The sequence below is a fragment of the Xyrauchen texanus genome, chromosome 22, assembly GCF_025860055.1.
Source record: "Xyrauchen texanus isolate HMW12.3.18 chromosome 22, RBS_HiC_50CHRs, whole genome shotgun sequence".
Taxonomy (NCBI): Eukaryota; Metazoa; Chordata; class Actinopteri; order Cypriniformes; family Catostomidae; genus Xyrauchen; species Xyrauchen texanus.
Window position 1 is genome coordinate 33,302,844 of NC_068297.1, and position 24,470 is coordinate 33,327,313.

General features: G+C 37.0%; 1 protein-coding gene across 1 annotated transcript; it reads left to right on the plus strand.

Annotated features, from left to right (window-relative positions):
• Positions 1-9,139: 9,139 nt before the first annotated feature.
• Positions 9,140-18,834, plus strand: LOC127662701 (G-protein coupled receptor family C group 6 member A-like). The gene is made up of 6 exons (XM_052153990.1): positions 9,140-9,291; positions 14,715-15,003; positions 15,864-16,595; positions 16,727-16,936; positions 17,073-17,109; positions 17,747-18,834. The coding sequence occupies exons 1-6, from the start codon at positions 9,140-9,142 to the stop codon at positions 18,832-18,834; spliced, it is 2,508 nt and encodes an 835-aa protein (XP_052009950.1).
• The last annotated feature ends 5,636 nt before the right edge of the window (positions 18,835-24,470 follow it).

Here is a 24,470-nt window from a genome sequence, read left to right on the forward strand (position 1 = left end):
TGTCCAAAGACTGAATGAGAGGACCAAATTTAAGGATTAGGTCTGGATAGTGGAGAAGGAAGTGGTGTTTTGGTTTGATAGGGTTATCTGGGAAAATATCCACTCGCATCTGAACATACTCCCTGATGAGAACCTTGAGATAGGCTACCTGATTGGTGTGAATCTTGGATGCACAAACAAGCTCTACAATTTCCCTGAGCCTCAAACACAACTGCCACACTTGGTCATCAAGGGCATTTTTGATCCGATCACCAATAAAAAGAGGAAGAAGGCATAAAAACACCAATTCTGGGCTGCACTTCCCCCAACTTCTTTCCATCTTGCACAACTTCACATGGCCGGTTGCTTGCATCACTGCCAACAAGCTTTATCTGAGATATACTCCTGTTTAACTGAGTGTATGTAAAATGCTTTACTGATACAAAGTGCTTGATGTACAAAGCAAGATCGGTCGACACAATCCCTCGAAAAGATCATGCCCTAAACATGGTGGGAGGCCTGGCTGGCACACATGGAAGTGTCTCAAACGATTGAAAACAGAATCGGATTTCACACCATCTATAAGGCTGTGACGCAGTGACAACCCTCTCACACTGTTCTTATAGGCCTCTTGAGTCCTCACATGACCAATTTTTGTAGGCTCCCTTTCAAAGTCATCTCTATGTATCATACAGTACCGACAGAAGTTCTTGCTTTTGCTGAAATTTTCAGTAAATCCTCCCACAGAATGGGATCCCAAGTTGTCACCTACAATTGCTATGAGAGCTCCTTGCAGTTTCTCACCATCATCTAAAATAATTCCAGATTCCTCAATATCCATTAAATCATTAACAAGCCGAGAGAATACCAAGTCTTGGCCAAAAAACTGTAAATCCTGTTCCCTGCAAAGCATCACTAACTGCATGGGATCTATAGAGGACCTATTATATGGCAGAATTTCACCCAAGGTAAGGTACACAGCCAGAAGTTTATGGATTTTTTGCCAGATCCAAGGGGATTTGCAACCTCTAATGCATCCTGGTACAGAATTATGGAGAAAGAAGATGGACACTGCTGAAGAAGAGTATTTTTTCTCCAATTCTTACCATCCTGGACATCTTCCAGTATATCTGATTCTACAGATTGCTGCATTTTAGAGGTGTTGTACTGTTGTCTAACTGAATGGTGACTTAAAAAGGCTTTAAGTGTATCTTTGACAGGCACATACTGACAGAAACACTCATTTCCTTTGGCATTAATGCCTAGATAAATCCGAGTAGGTTCAACATAAAAAAAATTCCTCTTAAAAAAAGTCTTCCTAGTTTGATCTGATCTAAACACACCCTGATTGTACATCTTCAACAAATTTTCCTTTGAAAGCCCTTCAACTATGGTGTGGATCCTATCTCTAGGTATCTCAAGTTTTGTCAGTTCTTGGCGTACTTTTGCCAGTACATGTGCCATCCCGTGCTCATGTAAATCCTGGAATTCGATCTATTAATGCTGATATTGTGGTGGCTGGCAGGAGCATTTTTGCTTGCATTCTGAGGTAAAAGAGGGCCAAGTTAGTCATTAGAACATCTCCCTCTGCATGAGCTGAGGTTGTCCCCAGAATCTCTGCAAACGTTACATTGTCAGACTCCTCAGCAGCACATGACATACTGGTGTCAAGACCTACTGCACCGTCTTCACGACAGATGTCACGCGCTGAATGTTTTCTGCTTATGTGAGAGAGAAAAGATGACCTAACCCTGAATGTTTTCTTGCAGCTTGGAAAAGGACATTTAACTGCCTTGCCATCTCTAATGTGCCATTTTAAATGCTCACAAAGACAAGATACCGATGTGGAAGTGAAAGAACATCCCATAACCTGGCATGTCATATTAACACCACTGTGTGATTTGTCAGCACATGGTGTAACCACTGCATGGTTACGATACATATGTATACGAAGGCCAACAGCAGTTTTGAAGTTACATGGACACTGGAAAAATCCACAAGAGAATCTATTGTTTGCAAGATTCCTGTGTTCCTTAGCATGTCTGACAAATTCTGGAATAGACTCTACAGAGTACTGACACACTTTGCAAGAGAAAGGCATTTCTAATCTTATTTCCAAGCAATTTTAACTTTATACAGTACTTACTTACCCATCCATATCTGGTGACTTAACCAAGGATTTTTACCTGTAAGACAAAGAGAAACATGTATCAGTTAAAACATAAAAAGGTTACTACAAAATTCCAATATGTAAAATCAAAATAAAGAAGTAGAAAAGAAAACAAAGACCAGAAATTACAAGCTAACAACTTAAATGCAACTTAAAAATAGCAAAAAAGTTAACATAATTTTTGTAAATAAATAATTGAATGCTCATATTAATTATTCAATCTGTGTATTTAATTTATTACTAATTGTGAATTATTAAGAATAACATGAGTGTTTTACAGTCGATTTCATGTCTCTATGATCTTTGAGTTCAATAGAATAAGAATAGTACATACATTTACACTAGTATATTTCTTTAAAACAAATAGAATGTAAGTTTCACAAACTGAGATTTGTGAAAGGGGTTTTTTCTTAGCAACATTTCATATTTGATGACTCCTCCATCCTTCAGCCTGTGACCCCCGATGTAATGACAAACTGGTTCATCCCTCGAAATTGGGTTTCTATCAGCTATGATTAATAGTCCATATAAACTATAATTTAAAATATGCATAGCTTACTATATAGTGCATAATTAAAAAAAAAAGTGCAATTTGTTTTATTTGATAAATGTTAATGAATCCAAAAAACTAATAATAATAATAACAGCCTAGCCTATTAGGTAAACGGTTGATCATTACATTGTTCTTTTATAACTGAAATAATTGGGAATTTAACACTTAATTTAACACATAATTGCATTAAAGATGACTGAATACATGAACAGTAGGTGTAAATGCGTGTATGCTATCAGGCCAATCGGTATCTGTGCTAGTATGCTAAATAATATGTTACAGATATTAATGGTCATTTTAAAGTGGTTCAAAAAGGATTTATCATAACATGATTTTGTAGGAATTGTAATTAGACACTAAAGAGAGTAGGCCTACCAATTAAAACTAATTTGAGATCGCTTGGGGTCCTGACAGAGACCCGATTTCGAGGGAGAACCTGATTTGTCACAAATAAGAAATGAGAAGCACCCAAGGTGACAAAAACGGAGATTATAATGACCATTGTCGTGAATATCAAACGAATATCAAATATACAACTAAATTAACCTCAGTCCGTTGGCAGTGGCTGTTTCCAGACATTAATAAACTAATATACGGAAGTGTACTTGAAGTGAATGAAAATGAGTGAGCAAAATCGAACCCTGTGAACGTCTGGTCTGAAGGATGCCGAGACGCGGGAATTCATTCGGCGCGACTTTCACCGACTGTCGGTTGTACTCACGTTATAAATGTATAATATGATTGAAAACACTGTGGTTGTCCCTTCAAGTCGTGGATAACATAGGTCGATTTCGAACATAGCCTTGTAGGGGTAACGTAACGTTAACGGGCGCATATGAGGCCTTGATTGTGACAGGCCACACGCACGCACACGGTGTAAGTTAAAGTTACACACAAATGTTCATAAAAAATAACATTTCGATTTACTTTGTTCTAAACTTGAAATTATTAACTAACATTAACAGCAAACCTTGTGATAACTAGTATTTGGCTAACTGGCAAGAATGTTTGCGTTACAAAGCTAACGTTATCTTTATATCAAAATCACCACCGATTATTTAATGGTAAAACGAATATCTTCACATTTGGGGTGAAACGTTTAGAAATACACATCTTTAAAATACTGAATACAAATAGAATTTTACATCTCACCTGGCTGACGGTTTAGATGATTGGTTGCCAGGTATACCCATTGCGATTTCGCTCTTTGTGTAATTAAGTGTGCAATTAGAAAGCAAAATACTAATAATAAAAAAAATCATGGGAATTGATTTTATCTATTTTGCATAACCTATGTTATTGATCATTAGATGGGAATCACATCTCCCACCCAAAAAAGTGTAGGCTAAACCTATTAGATTAGTTGGGTCTGTGACAAAATCTGGCAACCATAAAGACACGCTAATTAAAAAACACCCACATAAATGTTTAACTTTTTTTTAACTATATACTAAATGCCTTCATATATGGGTTCCCTTATGAAACAATGTATTGTAAAATTCCTAAGCTGAAATTACCTCAATAAACCAAAAAAGCGTCCACTGTCGGGGCTTGTCTGAAATAATACTGTCATCAATTTAACAGTAATATAAGGATTACTGTTATTATTGTCCAACTCTGTTTTTTTTTCAAAGAATAGCATAAATTGACAGCAACTTTCCTGTAAATAGTTTCTACAGTAGACAAAGCTGGAAATACAGCAATAATACTGTAAAAGCTATGAAATTGACAGCAACATACTGTAAACTGTTTCTACAGTAAACTTTCACTGAAAATACAGCAATATTACTGTGAAAACAACAGAAATCCTTTACAGTGTACCGGTAGGTTCCATGTAGCAAGTCTGCTTTTAATTGCTGTATGTGTGGCATTAATGATTCATTGTTGCATTCTAGCTTGTCGTTTTCCCCTCCCTGGTTCCTTCGGCTTGTTTTTAAGTGGATTCTAAGACTGCTAACCTCTCAGGTATGTGCAAACTGTTCTGTGGAAAGCAGATTGTTTAGCTTCGTTTGGGGCTGGCTGATGATTTGCGTTATGTGCAGTATCCCTGTATCTCAGCTAAACAGCGGTTTAAATGAATACCGTGTACCCGTGCCTGTGAAGGGATAATAGAGCACATTGTCCTTTCCCGGTAAGTGTCGTCGTGCACGTAGTTATGTGCTGAAAATCTTAGCAGGTGATGCATACATTTTAGTAATGGTGTTTTTCTCTTTGTATTTGGCTCAGGATTGTCCTTCTCGTTCATGGCGATCGGTTTGTTTCTGCTGTCGCTATAGTTACAGCCCTGTCATTTCTCTGCTACCATACTGAGAGAACGCTGTATCGTCCAACTAATCAAGGAGATTGTTGCTGTCTGGTTTCATTAGATTATAGTTTATTGTACTTTAGGGTTGACGCTCACTGATTTTTGGAACAAGGAGCACAGAACGACGCATTTGCTCCATGCGAGCCTGTCTCCCCAATTGTCTGAATTGAGTTTATTTGTTTTCTTTCTTTGTCTAGCGTAATAATATTTGTATATTGTTTTGTATTCGATTTTGTTATTTTATTATTGTCTGCTCCATGATATAATCAAACTGTGATTTATTGTAATTATGTTTTGAAGTTTGTTTTTATTTCTTTTACAGTCGCTGGGGTCCCATGGTTGAAGGGTCTCTTGTGGTGGTGGTACTCCTACAAAGGTTGCCATGTGACACTTTCCAAGTGTTTTTTGTGTGTGTGTGTGTGTGTGTGTGTGTGTGTGTGTGTGTGTGTGTTGCCTAACTAGTCTTGTGATCACTTCTCCTGTGGTGAACCTCAGCCCTGTAAGTATTGTGTAGTTTTGTGAAGTTGTGCCAATATTAGTTATGTAAAGTGTTGTGTATGTGTTTGTTATTTTTGTTTATTTTGAAACTGATGTCAGTCATGCACCTCTAAGCCGTCATACACTGCCTGGTACAACGGATACTATCTTAATGCGATTTATTTTCTTCTTTCTTTAAATGTAATTTTGTATTAATACAATTTTGTATTTTTTATAATACCTACGTTTCTGCCTACCTTCTTAAGAGAGTCGAACCTGTGTGACCTACATTTTTAGATGTCATTCATATTTCCCTGGGTGAAATTCCCATGGGTGGCGTAGTTGAAATTCCTTTTCTGAAACCTGTACTACTTGTGTCACAATAAGAAATATCTTTAATATCTTCTTTGTCATAAAACAAAAGAATATCCTATAGTTGATAGGTTTACATCATGCCATTGTATCTTCATCTCTCCAAAACTGAACAGAACTACCATGTGTTCAATTTGAGGAGATGCACTGTTTTTAAAGAGACAGTAACCATGATTTAAAAGACGCTTGCGTTTAGTCGTTTCGCAGACATTTGATCTAAAGTGACTCTCAAATGAGGAGAAACAACATACATAAAAATTATATGGAAATCAATTATGTCCATTGTGCAATTATAGGACACTTGATGATTTTAATTTGAGAGTTCTGAGTGTTTTGAACTTGCACACAGTTGATGCACACTCTGCCGCCATGATGCTTGTTGCAGCTAGATTATAACGTGATGGCTCGCAACTTATTGAATCATTATATGTGTCACTGAGCATATCTTATCGTGAAGAAAATTGGCAATAAACAGCTCTATTTATAAGAGAGAGTTGTTTTTTTGTGAGTTAAAGATGGATTTAAGTGAACAAAAAGGTGAGAAAGGGTAGTCTTCACCCCATTATACACTGCAACAAAAAACTTTTTGTTTTGGCTTGTTTCCAATATACATTTCTAAAAAAAAAAAAATATTTGAGAATGTTGAATATAATATAAAAAAAACAAATATTTTTAAATATCTAAAAAAAATAAAAAAATAATAAAAAAAGATGCATTCATCTGAGAAGCATATATTTTGGGGGGGATTTAGGGTGTGTATGCTACTCCCAAAAATAGTACAGAGCAGGTGGCACAGTTGTAAATACATAAAAAAAACTGAGATCTGAGAATCCCAAAATGTTGATCAAAATTTTCAAAGATCTCAACACTTCACTCTCATATAGGTCACCAAGCATATTAAACTCCCTCACAATAAACTCTGACCACCAGAAAGGGGACTTATTAATACATAATTTTGGGTTGTGCCATATGATCAAGGCAACATTTAAATAAATGTCCAAGTGTCCACAATCTGGACACTTTTGTCCATACCGCATACAAATGGTATATATTCTCTGATTAGTTTGATAGAAAGGCTTAGCAATGGTAAAATAGGGGCAATAACGTCCTGTTTAATACAAAACCAGGGAGAGGCTCTCACAGGTGGAAGCCACCAATGAGCCAAATGTCTGAGACCGAATGCATAACAATTAAACAAAATCTTGGGTATGCCTAGCCCACCTTTGTCAATCGGCTCATGTAACTTATTGAAATGTAATCTACAGGGAGAGATTGTAGCAGGTAGTTACATTTTGGAATACAATTAAATTTAATATAATAAACCCCTTACAATCATATATAATAAATGTAATGAAGCCGACCTGCCCACATCACGTGAAAACCTTTTTATTAAGGTGTCAAAAGGAACTCTAACTAAATCAGACACATTTGCTGGGAATAAAATGCCCAAATACTTAATGCCCTGTCTGGGTCACTGGATGGTGTCTGTCTGAAAAGGCATTACTGGACATTATACTGTCAGAGCCAAAACTTCTGATTTAGACCAACTGACTCTGTATCCTGAGAACTTAGACATCACTGCTAATGGTTCCAGGACAAGACAGAACAAAAAACTGGGTAACCAGTTTAAAATAATCTGAAATTTAATCAATTTGTTTGTACCGCCGCTAACGGGTGTCTATAACTTAATCCATCCAACATTTCCATAATCCCATTCTACAATATCAAAGCCTTTTTGGAATCAAGTGAGATGGCAGTGACTGTTTAAGTCTGATAATTCGCTACTGACCAGAAGAGTTGCGGCTCTGATTAAACCCCAGCTGATCTATATGCATAAGAGCTGTCATAACTTTACTTAAGGGTAATCAGGGTAATTGGACGGTAACTCTTAAACTCACTTGGATCTTTGTCCTTTTGAAGAATCAGACTTATAAGGGCTTGTGTGATGGTTGGAGGAAGCTTTCCATTCTTTAATGATTCCATATAAACTTCTATAAAAAAAAGTGGAGCCAGTTCTGTAGCATAAGATCTAAAAAACTCAGCAGCAAAGCCATCTGGCCCCGGAGCCTTGTCTGTAGGAAAGGCCTAGATTACCTCACCAAGCTCCTCCAAGGTTATCTCAAAATCGAGAATTGTCTTGCTCAGTTGTCAGTTTAGTGCGTTCTAAAAGTTTCCACAAAATGTCTAATATCTTCATCAGTAGATGAAGACATGGAACTATAGAGATCAAGATCGAATTCTTTAAAAGCATTATTAATATCAATGACTGAGATTAAACTTCCACTACACGTAGATTTCACTGAGGGAATGGTAGAAAAAGACTATGGTTTATATATCTAGTCAGAGGCTTCCCTGCTTGTCCCCCGAATCAAAGTATGACTGTTTTGCCCTGAATAGCCAAAACTCTACCTTATATCTGTATATCAATCTGGTCAATCTTCTGAGGCCACCAGACGACACTGATGAATGTTTCCAATTGTGCAATCAACAACAGATTAAATGAGGGACGTAGATATAATAATAAAAAAAAATCTAACCTAGAATAAATCTTATGGACTGATGAAAATAATGAATAGTCCCTACCTGATGGGTTCAAAAGTCTCCAAATTGTGACAAAGATAAGCAAGAGATTAGTTTGTAGAATGGTGGACAAGTTCCTTTTTGCTTTTCATCAGCTTCAGGTCACTACAGGGGTGTAGATTCCAGGAGGGATCAACGGTCAAAGGAAACATGTAAATTCTTCATACTGTAACCCCCCCCGGGAGTACCTTGGGTAGCAATGATAGTTCTGTGAATTCCCTGAATTCATTGTTACCAGAATTACTTGGGGATATTACCACAATGCATGTTTGACTGGTTGTTCAACTCATAAATATTTTGTTTGCACGAAAGTAGCACAACCAACCAATAAACACACACACTTTCTCATACACAAACACGCATGTAGAATTTCCTCCCTTCCCAAGTGAATTCCTGCTACTTCAACGTTCAGCTCTTAGTGTAATGGAATTAGAGTTATTAGGAATGCACAGAACCAGTATGGCATGTTTTGCCTACAAGTGGTGTCACTCCAGTAACGTACATTTTAACACCTGTTTTGTTTTCATCTAGATTGAGCCAGCCCCCTTGCACAGTTCTCTTACTTAACCAGAATGTCAGATTACTGTATTGTACTCTTGTTGCTGTGGTTGAACAGTGATTTCTAAAGTTACAATTGTACTGCGTCACATTGACTCTCATGTTTCTACAGGGCTTTTGCAGGCCTTTAATAGGCATTCTTCTTATGGCTGGCTTTGGGGCTGCATGTAAAACATCACCAGGCATATGTGGGGCCTGGGCAAATGGGGATATACGGATAGGGGTGGTCAATTCCTGCCATTCCAAAGTCCAGACGCAAGAGGTCCGAGAACGGCCAGAAAAATACAACTGCACCGAGTGAGTATCTGCATGTTGTTTTCGTAAAATCGGTACATGGACAGTTCATATGAAATAATTTTAGAAAGTTTACATGTCTAGTGGTGTGACATGTTTTAATATATCTTAATTATTTTAAACAGTATTTTGTCAATTATTTTATAATTATTATGAATTTTAGCTTTTTGATTAATTGAGAGACAACATAGAATATATGTACCAGGGGATAAATGTACCAAAATTGTACACATTTTTGAGAATATGTGATAAGAATATGTGATTTTGTTTTCTAGAATATGTTTTTTTAATTTGTATTTGTTATATATAATTTGAAAAAAAGCATATCAACTAAACTTTTAAGAAACATCAGCATTTCTTATGATAGAACTTTAATAATTAGAACTAAAATGTAGCAACCATGTATGAATGAAAATGTTCAGATAATATAGAAGGATTATCATATAATTTAATGACTGATGTCAAACATTTCAAACATTGGACTAGTCAGCCAGAACCAAGAATAAAAGCATAAAAAATATATTTCTTCATGTCAGTGTTAAATATGGTTTTGCCTGAACAATTCCAGAAGCTTGTGTCACCCCTCTGTATACAATGTTGACTTAGTCAATTAACTTCTTTTATTTAAAGATATGCCACGAACATCACAATATATCAATATAATGGCAAAACAAAAACATGAAAAAAGTCAAAGAACAATAGCATTGTTTATTCAATTAGATCCTAATATAAAAAATCACAAAGAACTGTCCTCTTCTGTTTTTTGGATGGTGGTTGTACATGAGACATCACTAACTTCCATAATCACTTCATGTTGGGGGAATCCCAGGCGCCATTTTGGAAGTCTGTTACATTTTGTTAAGTGAGTGAGGCAAGTTTCTGCTGGCAGACCCTCAACCCCTTGATTTTGATAGAAGGAGCGAGGCTACCCAGATGTATGCTTCAGGCAGCTCCATATCCCACAATGCAACTCAATTGTGACATCACAGCAGATTTCACTTCATCAACCTCCTTCCCCACCCCACACATAATGTGGATAGAAGGGAAAGATGTTTAAAGCTGTAAGTAAAGTTATGTCAAGTAAGCAGTTTAGAAGAGATACAGTATATTGAGATTTAACCGCATAATGCTTGTAGCTACCTTAAACTGACACAGTCATAGCCTGTGTATTAATTGCAGTGTTACCATTTTTATTTGTGTAAAACTCGATTAACCCTTTCTAGCAATTAATTTGGGTGCACTTTATTTTACAGTACATGTTCTTTCAGTATACTTACAGTGTACTTGCTCAAGAAAGTAAGAACATATCCTCATTCAGTGTTAATGCTACACTATGTAACTTTTGGCCCTCTAGCGGCTGAAGCATACTTGCAAAGGAACATTTGATGTGAGTTGTGATTCAGCTCTGCTCTTCTGCGTTGACAAATCTCATTGTTTGAGGATTCAGAGATACTGTATTTACCTGCAGAACAGGAGTCATGTGTCAACATGCTATTTTCATGTTGATAGGCTATAATGTTTTTCTTTTACAAATTTATTACCAATATATTACTTGCTTTGAGGAAGATAAACAACATACTTAATTATATTTTAATATGATTATTTAGTGTATCCACTACACAATACACAGTTTGTTGGTATTTTACTACACATATCAATTTAAGAGGTGAAATGACTGATATGAGTTCAATTCAAGATGCAATTTTATTTTACAATCTATAGCCTAAGTGGACGATGTAAGTCAACCATAATACTACAATAGTATGTCAATGCATTGCACACAATAATACTGTAAAATCAAAATGCAAAATGAGGATTTAATAATGATGAAATATATTTTATTGAACATGAGAATAAGATGCAGAAATATGCAAAACAACAATTACAATAATAAATGTTTAAACATATTGTTTATTAAAGTTATAATATAGAGATGGTTACACGCTAAAGAAATTAATATACATTATTATACTATGAAATTGGTACATTATAAACAACTTGTGTGGAGCATACATTCATAGGGATCAACCTATAGTGCTTTTATATCTGTTTAAACAGGCAAAATCTGGTAAAAGTCAAATAAAATTAAGTGTCTACACACTGATTTATTCCACAAAAATACAATAATTATTTGGCTTACACTTGCAACGTTTTGACCAGGTCTTTGTCTAGCCAAAGAAATTATTAAAATTTAAAAAGCCACCTAAGTGTATGTACACTTGTCATGTCTAAATGTGTTTTTGTTCATGTTTTGTTTTCATGTCTTTTATTTTTCTGTAACGATGCTGGCTCTGGCAATGACGAAGATGATGATGTGAAGATGAAGAACAAGTGCAGTTTATTTACATACATGAAATCCAAAACCCTAACTATAGACATGAACTAAACTAAACCTAAACATGAACAATTAACATGAACATAACCTTGACTTAATCTAGACTTAGAAAACAAGGTTGCATTTAACAATACTTGATAAAGGCAATGGCAAACATAAGGGCTTAAGACATTGGGTAAATCAATAACAAGAAACCAATAAACAGACATAACTATAAAACAAGATAATATAATAGCCTAATAAACCAATGACAAACTAGAACTGATAAGACAATAAACCAATAAAAACAAGACAAATGAACATGGAGGGAAACATGAAATCACACGACAAGGGAACCACATGACATGAAACAGGAGCTAGAATTCCAAAATAAAAGACACGAAAACAAAACATGAACAAAAACACATGTAGACATAACAAAACTTCTGACTTCAACTGTATATCCTGTGAATATATATATATATATATATATATATATATATATATATATATATATATGTGTGTGTGTGTGTGTGTTAGTTCCGATCCTCGAATCTGATTGGACGAGAGACGTTCCATGAGCAATGATGGTCTGCCACCATCAGCACTCCAACGCTTCACTGTGTGTATCACTCTGCTTGTGTTTGTGCCATTCTAAATTAAAGTGTAAGAGCAGTTCATATATGATAAGAGCTTCTGTTTGTCTTTTTTTTACATTACATATATTAGCCAGCAGGTGGTGGCAAAAGATCATTTTTGTGTGTAATTTGAGCCAGTTAGGTGACATGAAGTGACTCTGTGTCAGCCATTTACATATAACAGCTCTTCATGATTGCTTGTATTAATACTACTCAAGCTAGGAATAGCTTTAAATGGCTTTAAACGAACAACTTCAGCATTATGACTCATCACAGCTGAGAGACACAACAGACTGATTAATTACACAATGGGAGCCTTTCCTAATTTTTTTAAATGTACTTGTTCATTGAACTGTTGTATATAAGCAATATCACACTCGCAGTCATGCTATATGGCCCTAAATCAGCACTGCTGTGATTTCCTGTTGCTGAATCACAGCAGTGCTGAAGTAAGGCCATATTGTGCTCATGCTTGTGTGATATTGCTTAAATATATATAAAGACTCTCTATGGTTTATATATCTAGCCAGAAGCTTCTCTGCTTTGTCCCCCGACTCAAAGTATGACTGTTTTGCCCTGAATAGCCAAAACTCTACCTTATATCTGTATATCAAACTAGTCAATCTTCTGAGTCCACCAGACGACACTGACGAATGTTTCCAATTGTGCAATCAACAACAGATTAAATCTATTTAAAAATATATATATATATATATATATATATATATATATATATATATATATATATATCCTAGAATAAATCTTATGGACTGATGAAAATAATGAATAGTCCCTACCCGATGGGTTCAAAAGTCTCCAAATATCTGTAAGACCAAGATTTTGATTGAAATTGTGACAAAGATAAGCAAGAGATTAGTTTACCGACTGGTGGACCAGCTCCTTTTTGCTTTTCATCAGCTTCAGGTCACTACAGGGGTTTAGATTCCAGGAGCGAACAATGGTCAAAGGAAACATGTAAATTCTTCATACTGTAACATCCATGGAGTACCTTTGGTAACAATGATAGTTCAGTGATTTCCCTGAATTAATTGTTACCAGTATTACTTGGGGATATTACCACAAGGCATGTTTGACCGGTTGTTCAACTCACATATTTTGTTTGCATGAAAGTAGCACAACCAACCAATAAACACACACACTTTCTCATGCACAAACACGCATGTGGAATTTCCTCCCTTCCCAAGTGAATTCCTGCTACTTCAAAGTTCAGCCCTTAGTATAATGGAATGAGAGTTATTAGGAATACACAGAACCAGTATGGCATGTTTTGCCTACATGTGGTGTCACTCCAGTAATTCACATTTTGACACCTGTTTTGTTTTCATCCAGATTGAGCCAGCCCCCTTGCACAGTTCTCTTACTTATAACGAGACTGTCAGATTACTGTATTGTACCCTTGTTGCTGTGGTTGAACAGTGATTTCTAGAGTTACTGTGAAGTTTGTCTGAATAATCCCTGGGAGCAATTTCCAAATGCCTGTAGGTACCACGTTCATCTGTACAAACAATAATATGCAAGTATAAACCCCATGGAACAACGCAGCCATCATATTGCTCAGGAAGGAGATGCATTCTGTCTCCTGTAGATGAGCGTAGTTTGGTGTGAAAAGTGCAAATCAATCCCAAAGCAACAGCAAAGGACCTTGTGAAGATGCTGGAGGAAAAAGGTAGACAATGATCTATATCCACATTAAAGCAAGTCCTATATTGACATAACCTGAAAGTCTGCTCAGCAATGAAGAAACCACTGCTCCTAATCCGCTATAAAAAAGCCAGACTTCAGTTTGCAACTGCACATGGGGACAAAGATCTTACTTTTTGGAGAAATGTCCTCTGGTCTGATGAATCAAAAATGGAACTGTTTGGCCATAATGACCATCGTTATATTTGGAGTAAAATGGGTGAGGCTTGTAAGCCGAAGAACACCATACCAACCATACCAACAGGCAAAAACTGAATACATTTTATGCTCGTTTTGAGGACAATAACACCACCCTCGCGGAGAGAGCACTCGCACCCGACGCTACAGAGGATGGTTCACTCTCTGTCTCTGTTGCGGATGTAAACCTTTCCTTCCGATGGGTGAACATCCGTAAAGCCGCGGGTCCATACAGCATTCCAGGCCACGTCATCAGAACGTGCGCGAACCAACTGGCTGCTGTTTTTACGGACATTTTCAACCTGTCCCTCTCCCTGTCTGTAGTCCCCACATGCTTTAAAAAATCAACCATTGTAAATCTTACTCTAAAGTTTGAACTGACCATTTAGGCTTTCAATATGTTCAGCACTAACAGTTTTAATTTCACATTCAATTGTCAAATAAATCACAAATAAATTATAAATTTTACAAAACAGTCTCAGAGTTAAGGTTTGTGCAAAGGAATATTAAGAAATAGAAACTAAAATGCTGTTGTTTGTCTTTTTCTAAACAACATTTCCATCCTTTCCTTCTAGTTTTAATCTGCTTTCGTTTGTAAGGACTCTAGCTGTTGTGCATACTATTGAAACGATCAATAACTCCAGTTTCCTGCCGGGTGTTCGACTCGGCTACTACATCTGTGACACTTGTTCTGATGCCTCAAAGGCCATTCACAGCACTGAACAGCTTCTTGCTGTAAATGGCACATTGCCTGTCCAATGTGATATCCTTGAAAGGCCTAATGTAAAAGCAATCATTGGAGCCCGGTTCTCAGAAGACTCTCTTGCAGTGGCTCGTCTTCTGAGTCTATATATGGTCCCTCAGGTGAGCAACACTGTCACATCTGTGAAGTTTAGGATTAATCCATTTAATCTTAGAATGTCTCTTAAAATTTGTAAAAGTCAACATGAATTCAAAATGAACCCTTTTTATTTTTTCACATTTGTGTGGTCTTATTCTGAGTGAAATTCTTAAGGAGGTTAATTCATGGATAAAATCAAGTCCTGGCCAAAAAATGTTTTTGGTTGAATGTCCTGTTTTTTATTAAGGAGGTAGAATGGGTTGTCAATGACATATCATGTTGACTTTATTTGCTAGATCTAAATAGCTAAGTTATTTGATAAAATCAATATCATGTATTTTATGAGAGTTCTTAAAGCTGAAGTATGTAATTTCTGAGCAGGGGTGGGGAAACTTTTTTCACTAAGCAGCCAATTTAAAAAGTTTTGGTTGATGCATTTTTTGAGCCATGTAAACGAATAATTGACTATTTTCAAAAAACATGTTTTTCAATAAAATAAAATGTTTATATTGCCCATAGACTACTCAAAACAAACAAATACGCAAAAATGAATAGGTAACATGTTGCAATATGGAATTGAGTACACGCGTTTGTGCAGGTCTTATAAAATTACTCCAGAAAAGTGCTTACTTTTCCTTGTTTTCAAGGAAATGAACATATGAATGGCTTATAGTACTTAAAATGGCTTATAGTCTGTGCATATTAAGGTTGGAAAGGAGAAAGTATTTTTTACATAGAAAAAGTTACATACTTCAGCTTTGATTGTGGCTGATGCAGGTTTATTCTTATGTACATGTTGTCTAAACTTTAAAAATACAACACTGACTAAAGAAATTTGGGTGAACAGAGCTAAAACCATGTCACCCCCCCCCATAAAAAACAGATAAGCACAACATCATCTGCACAAACTTTAAGTGATAGGATACGATACCCAGCATTCCTGCGAACCATCCCCAGTGATGATCACCAAACCAAAGCACTGGCTAATTTCATGAAGCACTTCCACTGGGACTGGGTAGGAGTAGTCTATGGAGATGATGATTATGGCAAAAATGCCTTCCACAGCTTCTTGGCAGATGCAGAAGATGCAGATATTTGCCCCGCTTTTGAAGAATTATTGCCTCACTACCTAGCACAAAATGATGTTGATAACAGGATCCAAGAGGTTGCAGAAACAATTCAATCATCTAAAGCTAAAGTTGTGTTACTCATCTTAAAGGAAGAGTTGGTCAATAAACTCTTCAAGGTGATGATTCGCAAGAACATCTCACGAACTTGGATAGCAAGTGACGCTTGGTCAATGTCACGAAGTATTTCTCGAATGGATGGAATCAACAATGTAGGTGACATTTTTGGCTTTACCTTCATCACTGGTCCTAATCCTGGATTTAAAGAGTTTTTGCAAGACCTGACTCTTGCTCCAGGCTCAGTAAACCTCTTCCTTGAGGAATACAAGCAGTTAGGGAAAGAGGAAGGTTTTCTCACAAAGGCTGTTGATATCAGCATTGCCTATGGTGAGAGACTAGCTGTATGGTCCATAGCTCATGCTTTGAAACCTCTTCTAAACTGCAACGAAATTGATTGCCCAGGAGAAAGGGACTTTCCACCATGGGAGGTGAGTTGAAAAAAGATGTTTTACATACAATTTTGAAGGTTCCATGTGATTCCATTCAATTGTATTTGTCCACAGAACGTTATACCTTTTTACAATGTTTGGAACTTATTTTTATTTTCTAATTCTAAAAGCTCCTTAAGGAACTGAAAAAGGTCAATTTTACTATGGACAATCAGACGTTTTATTTCAATGCATCAGGAAATTTCATGAATGGCTATGATTTAATACGATGGGACCCAGATGAAGCAAGTGGCCAGAGACACTTTATTGTTGTTGGAAATTACAATCTGATGAAAAAAGTAATTGAAATTAAGGCACCCATTAAATGGACTAACAACACGGTGAGCATTAATAAATAGAAGCAATTTTGGAAAATCAATAAGCTAGATCCAAACCTATATTACACCCTGATCAGGATATGTAATATACACACATATTGGAATAACATTTTATACACTTCCATGTTTCTTTTTTTAGGTTCCTATTTCCATGTGCTCTGATATCTGCCCTCCTGGTACAGCTAAAAAACTCCTCAAAAAATCATGCTGTCATAATTGCACAGAATGTTTGGAGGGTACTTACTCTAATGAAACCAGTGAGTATGAAATTAAATATTAAATAAAATTTGTGTATGAAATAATTTTTTTATGTAATAAGCGAGATAACGTAGAGTAACAGAGCAGAACAGGACATTTTTTTAATTTGTACAGTTTGCAATAATGATCGGCTGACTGTAAATTTTTCCTTACGTAGTCAATATCCAGTATATGTACAGTATGTTGGTACATAATTTGCCATAGTAATGACTTAGCACGATGCTAAGAGACAAAAGAGAGTAGCTTTTAGTGTAGAAAGTGTGTAGAACACTGAAAACTTAGCTTCTGCTCATGTCCATTTATGAACTGCTCACTTAATTGCTCATTTCCATTTCAATAAGTAGTCAACGCCACATATGAGTGTAATTAGTTGATTCAGACATAGCTGTAGACACTACTTTACACTGTTTAGTACTGTCTCAAATGATGGAGAAAAATAAAACAACTTGATATTTGCTCTGAATATTTCAACAGAAAAGCTATTCCAAAAATCTTATTTAAATGGGATTTCAAACCACACATCCTGTCTGAACAACACAATGGTCTCTTTTTCAGACTTACCAAATTGCATCCCTTGTGAAAGTGGTACATGGTCTATGAAGGGATCGAGTTTTTGTAAGCCAAAGAAAGAGGACTACTGGAAATGGGATGGGGCCTATGCGATAGTTCTGCTTACATTTGTTGCATTTGGGTTTGTGCTGTTGCTTTTCACCCTGATTATCTTCCTGGTCTTTCGTGGAGGTCCTGTTATGAAACAGGCTGGAGGAGACATTTGCTTTTTTATCATGTCAGGGTTAGCGCTCAGTTATGCAAGCGTCGTGTTGTTTATTGGCAAACCCAATGTCCACATGTGCAGAGGACGTCAGATCTTGTACGCCTTAGGGTTCTCACTCGCAGTCTCATGTATTTTGGTAAAAGCTCTACGTACTTTTATAGCTTTTCTTCTACCGTATCGTCAGGAACGCATAAAAAGGTTTTACAAGCCCTCAGTTATTATAATCTGCGGGACTCTCATTCAAGTTCTCATCTGTATCTTCTGGATGATATTTGATTCTCCTGCAGTGGAGACTTTTCAGTCTAACCAGAACATGACAATCACTTTTCAGTGCAATGAAGGTTCTGGCATTGGATTTGCCATCATGCTTTCCTATATTGCATTACTAGCATTGATATGCTTTTTGCTGGCCTTTAAAGGGAGAAAGGTTCCTCAGCGCTTCAATGAGACTGGACATATTATCCTAAGCATGTTGGTCTACCTTTTTGTATGGGTCTGTTTCACCCCAGTATACATTGCAAAGATAAATGAGCGCTATTCAATTCAAGCAGCAGCCATCCTGGTGTCATGCTATGGAATTATTTTCTGCCATTTTGCACCCAAGTGGTACATGGCTCTATGCAAGAATAAAGAAGACATTACTCAAGAGGCATATAAGACAAGAGCAAATGACCAAAGAAACTCATTTGACTCATTTGATTTTATTGAGATTCCAGAAGGAGCAGATTTTACAATTAAGGGGTCACAGACTACCATTAACTCTAACGATACTGGTTTGGGTTCCACTGAATTTACAATGAAAGAATTACATCAAGAGAACAACAAATGCTGTTTCCAGACAATTCGTAAAAGAAGAAGATCCATTTGATAACTCTGATGCTTACGGCATAATCTAAAAATATTTATCTCATTGACACAATGTTCTCTTGTCTGAGATGCAAAACTGTCTTTTAAGGCATTAATTGAAAAGACTTATATTGTACTGTATGATATGACATGGTAAAACTTATCATACTATACAATTAACATCACACCATTGTTTGTTGAAAAGTCACTAAAAGCACAAACTAACTTCTTTTGAATCCCTGATTGTTGTTTGTGCTACTTTTAAATATGTGCTACTTATATTTTAACCTATATATATCTTAATATATATCCTATATTAGTCTGTTTTTGGTCATGATAATATACTCTTTAATACATCATATATATTTTTAATTATAACTTCATTGTATAATTTAATACTGTAAAACAGTTAAAGGTCAATAAACCGTCAATATAAATAATAATTTAATGAAAACACATAAACAAACACACATGACGGACATGCCCGTAATTCTCTCTCTCTCGAACAATCGTCACCGGCCGCCTTTATCCCTCGCGCGCCTCATCAGGCCGTTTGGGGACCGGGCGCGCGATATTCCGACCCGGCCCCGCCCCCCTCTGCTCCACATTCCTCCCGGCGTTATCTCAGGCCGGGGTGCCACCGGCATGACGTACACCCCCCCATCCCTGGGGCGGGGTGTATCTCGCGTGGTCACCCCCGCCTTCCTCGCCCTGGGAGGAGACAGGAGGGGAAAAACAACAACAAAATAGGCGAGGGAAAAGGCCAACACGGTGCGAAAGGGAGAGAGAGAGGAGAGAGAGAAAAAGCTCACTCACCGGTTCGCTGATGTACCGTCGCGTGGTCCTCGATCACTCCTCCACACTCAGGCGGACGACTGCCGCTCCAACACCGGGCGAACCGGAGTGAAACCTTCGACCCCCAGCGGGTAGAATGCGCCTCCGCTTTTCTGGCGGCAAATGGGGACCCTCCTCCGCCCCTGGCAGCGGCTCTACCGCTCTGGGCGGTCGGAGAGTTTCTTCCCTCCTCCCCTCGCGGACGGCGGTCTTCCCTCGACCCCTCCGCGTCTCTGGGGACGGCAGAGCACTCCTCCGCCCCCGGCAGCAGCTCCCTCGCTCCAGGCGGTTGGGGTATCCAGTCCCCACTTGCCCCGCGGACGACGGCCGTACCCTGCATCCGGGCGGTCGGGCTACTCCGTCACCCGGCAGATGGCAGCGGCGCTCCCCTGGGTGGACGGCAGTGTCGAGGACTCTGCGACGGCCATCCCTCCTCCCTCCCGGGTTTCGGCACCAATGTAAAAGGATGGGCAAGGAGGAGGCGAGAACCGGCTTGTCAACATAAATCATAATTTAATGAAAACACATAAACAAACACACATGACGGACATGCCCGTAATTCTCTCTCTCTCGAACAATCGTCACCGGCCGCCTTTATCCCTCGCGCACCTCATCAGGCCGATTGGGGACCGGACGCGCGATATTCCGACCCGGCCCCGCCCCCCTCCGCTCCACAAATACATATTGTACAAATATGTTAATAATAGTGTATCATTTATGTGTGTATTAAGTATGTATTCACAATACACTTGTGCATCATGTTATGAAGTATACCTGTAATAAATCTGATACAATATTAATTGGGTGGCAATTAAGCATTAATAAAGGAAAGCTCCTTAATAAAAGTCAATGCCATCTAATTCCTAATCAGATAGCACAAGTATTCTCCCAAGATGTCTTTTTCAGAACTTTTGATCTGGAAAGCATCACAATCTAATAAACCTCTGCTAAACATCTTAAAAAGATCAGATTGATGAACATTCCAAATTTATAAATATCTCAAAGACATCGGCTAAATGTCTAATAGACATCTGAGAGGAAACAGATACGATACGTCTAATGGCACTTTTCCACTTTACGTTACGGTTTGACTCGACTTTTCTGAGCTTGCTTTTTCACTGCTGTTTAGTGGCACCTCAATGTGGGTGGGATTATAGCCTGATCATCATAGTTAAGCTGCCACTACTGCCTTGACATCATCTTCAATGCGAAACAAAACAATAAACAATAACAGGACTGCTAGCTGTTAGCTATTAGCTCATTGTGCTGCATAAAGAAGTTGTTGCATGGTGATTTTACACAAGTGTAAAAGTTAAATTGGCCTGGTTGTTTTAGAAGCAATCTTTCCAGTAGCTGGTCAATTAAATAAAGTGAAGCTTTCAAGCAGAGTATAGAGTTAACGCACCATCCTCCATCGTTGACTCCAGCCTCGACTGAGTCCAGGGCACTCTCCCTCCCTTTGCTCGTGGTCTAGATAGCGTCCATTTGGTCGACCCACTTCCACTTTTCCTTGATGGTTCTGTAGTCACTTAAAAATGTATTTGTCGCTAACAAGAGGAACGTCTGCACATCTTTTATTGACCACGGCATGGTTTTGTGCACAGCCATTTCTTTTTACAATTCGAAAGTTGATACAAATGATACTGCTATCACTGTAGCTAACTTTAAAACTAGCGAGTTGATGTCCTGTGTCACAAGTTCAGTGATGCTGGTAGTAACTATTCTCTCTGACCAATCAGTAATCTGTAGGGTTTTGACATCATATTTAGTATCACCTCGACCGAGGTGTACTATAAAAAGTACCAGGTACCAGGTACTATCCAAAGTGGAAAATCCCCAAAAATTGAGCAGAGTCCATTCGAGTCGAGTTGTACCGTGCAGTGGAAAAGCCCCACAATAGACATATTGCAGATGAGCAAACAGTGTAAAATAGATGTTTTCCAGCTCTAAACACACACAACTAATAGACGTCTGGGAGATGTACTTGTGCTATCAGGGAACACCCATGTCTATGATGCAACGCAACCAGTGATACTCTTCAAAAGCATCCACCTGACGCAGGTGTATATTGATGAGTGCTTAGACAAGCCCTCATAATAAATCTCTGACTGATTTACAAAATTCACTTGCAAAATGGATTGCTGTAAACTGTATGCCAATGATTGGTTTATGTTCAATAATATATTACAAATAAACAATATATTATATTCTAAATCTTCTTTTTGTATTGTCATATCAATGCTTAACTCTTCTGCCTCAATAATGTAATAGATTTTAATTATCTGAATATTTTTTATATATATATATATATATATATATATATATATATATATATATATATATATATATAATTTGTAAATATTTAAAGAGAACTATGTATTATTATTTCATCATTATATACTGAATAATTGTTATTTGAGGGTCTTTCTCAGCAAATATGTATTTTTTTGTAATTGTGATTTATTCGCTGAATTAATCGAGACACTGTGTAATTAATTTGATTAAAAATGTTAATCAATTGACAGCCATATCTATATATATATATATAGAGAGAGAGAGAGAGAGAGAGAGAGAGAGAGAGAGAGAGAGAGAGAGAGAGAAAATTACAATTCTATTGGACTCAATAGACTCAAAAGTATGAATAGGAAGAGTATCTCCTGACTGTCAGAGATAAAAGCAGAGACAGATCCTGAGGAAGTACAGGCTCAGTGTGCACGGTCTCGTCATCGAGAGAGGCAGACAGAGAAAAACATGGTTACCCAGAGACGAAAGGGTGTTTGCTCATTGTACGACAGGTGAGGTTGAGACAGAGGTGCACTTTCTCCTTTACTGCCCAAAATTTCAAGATACAAGGGACATTTATATAGATAAATTAACAAACAGCATTGTCAAATTTATAACCATGACAGAACAAGAAAAAATGAATATAATACTTGGATAGGGACACACAGCAGCACTGGCTGCAAGATACGTTTTAATGTGTCACAGCCTGAGAGACAGTGGGTGAATCTGTGTTATGTGTTTTACCCCCGTGTGTCACCTCAATGTTCACCACAGTGACCCTCAGTGTATGTGAGTATATTCATTTATGTGTAAGTATATGTCAGTTCTCTTAAGCTATTTTAACACTGTGGTCTTCACCAGTTCTGATGTTGTTTTTGTATTTATTTTTATAATATATTATTTATTTTTATATTTGTTTAATTGTTCGACTAAATTTTATTATAGATGTAGTTCTGTCTTTAAACAGCCTCTGCTTTGGCAATACTGTATTGTTTACATTCATGCCAATAAAGCCCCTTTGAATTGAATTGAATTGAATTGAGAGAGAGAGAGAGAGAGAGAGCGAGAGAGAGGATAGATAGATAGATAGACAGACAGACAGACAGACAGACAGACAGACAGACAGACAGACAGATAGATAGATAGATAGATAGATAGATAGATAGATAGATAGACAGATAGATAGATATTACACAGCACTGTGCAAAAGTTTTAGGAACTGGTGCATAGTAAGGATGTCTTCAAAAATAATGCCATAAATTGTTTTCATTTATCAATTAATGTCATGTAAAGTCCAGTAAACATTAAAAAAGCTAAACCAATATTTGGTGTGACCACCTTTGCCTTCAAAACAGCACCAATATTCCTGGACACAGTTTTTTAAGATAAGAAATATAAAATATAAAAATAGAAATAGAAAAAAAAAAAAATATATATATATATATATATATATATATATATATATATATATATATATATATATATATATATATATATATATATATATATATATATATATATACATACATATATACTGTGTGTGTGTGTGTGTGTGTACCATTTGTAAATATGATCCAGTAAAGCACACATAGGTAACTCTGCTCTCTTCATCATAAACATGATTCTTTCCCGGCATTCACCTCACTAGCACTGACATCATATCACAGGTCAGTCGGGAGTTGTAGTAGCTCAAGTCAATACAGATTCTTGTGTCACTGTGCACATACAACAGTCAAGTTTGAGAACCAGAGCGGTGTAAAAGTTTACAATCACAGCATTCATTTTTATGTTTTTATTTTGTATGTTCTTTTAAACTATATAAAATGTGTCGCAATACTATCTAATTCTAAAATACTGTTTATAAAATATATGTCTCTGTTGAAAATATCAAAACCTGATACACATTATAATAATAATAATAATAATAATATTTACATGAGTACACAATGTTTCATCATACAGTTAAAAAAAAAAGTCTGTCGTAAATAATGAGAGAGCCACACGGGGAAATGTTGTTTGAGCTATAAAAAGCCACCTCAAAACAGCCATGATTATCTTAATGAGCTTAAGGTCTTTCAACTGTGTGACATTTATTTGCTCTACAGTGACATATGTGCAGACTAAGGACTACACTCAAATCCCTCACTAATCTTTTCAGCTGCTCGTCCTCCAGAAGATACAAAGGGACACCATCGTATTAGACTAAATGCTTGACAATGTTTAGTTCAATAGAAAGACAATTTTAATCATGAATGGAACAATTATTCTTTGTTTGGATATTATCTGAAAGAGAGGATACATGTAAGGCTCACTTTATTGGCACTGCAAAACTTTTTTTGGTGTTATCCTTCCGATTTCCTAGGATACATTGAGATATTCAAATACAACGGTGTACTCTGCAATTAGAGTCATCTGGACATGACAGGTGTAGCTGGTGGTTACAGCTCTGAACTATCCTGACAACAGATGGAATCTGCCTCTTCGTCTTTGTTGGATTGCATATTTGAGGTCTAAAAACCAGTGAACTGAAACTGCTCTGAA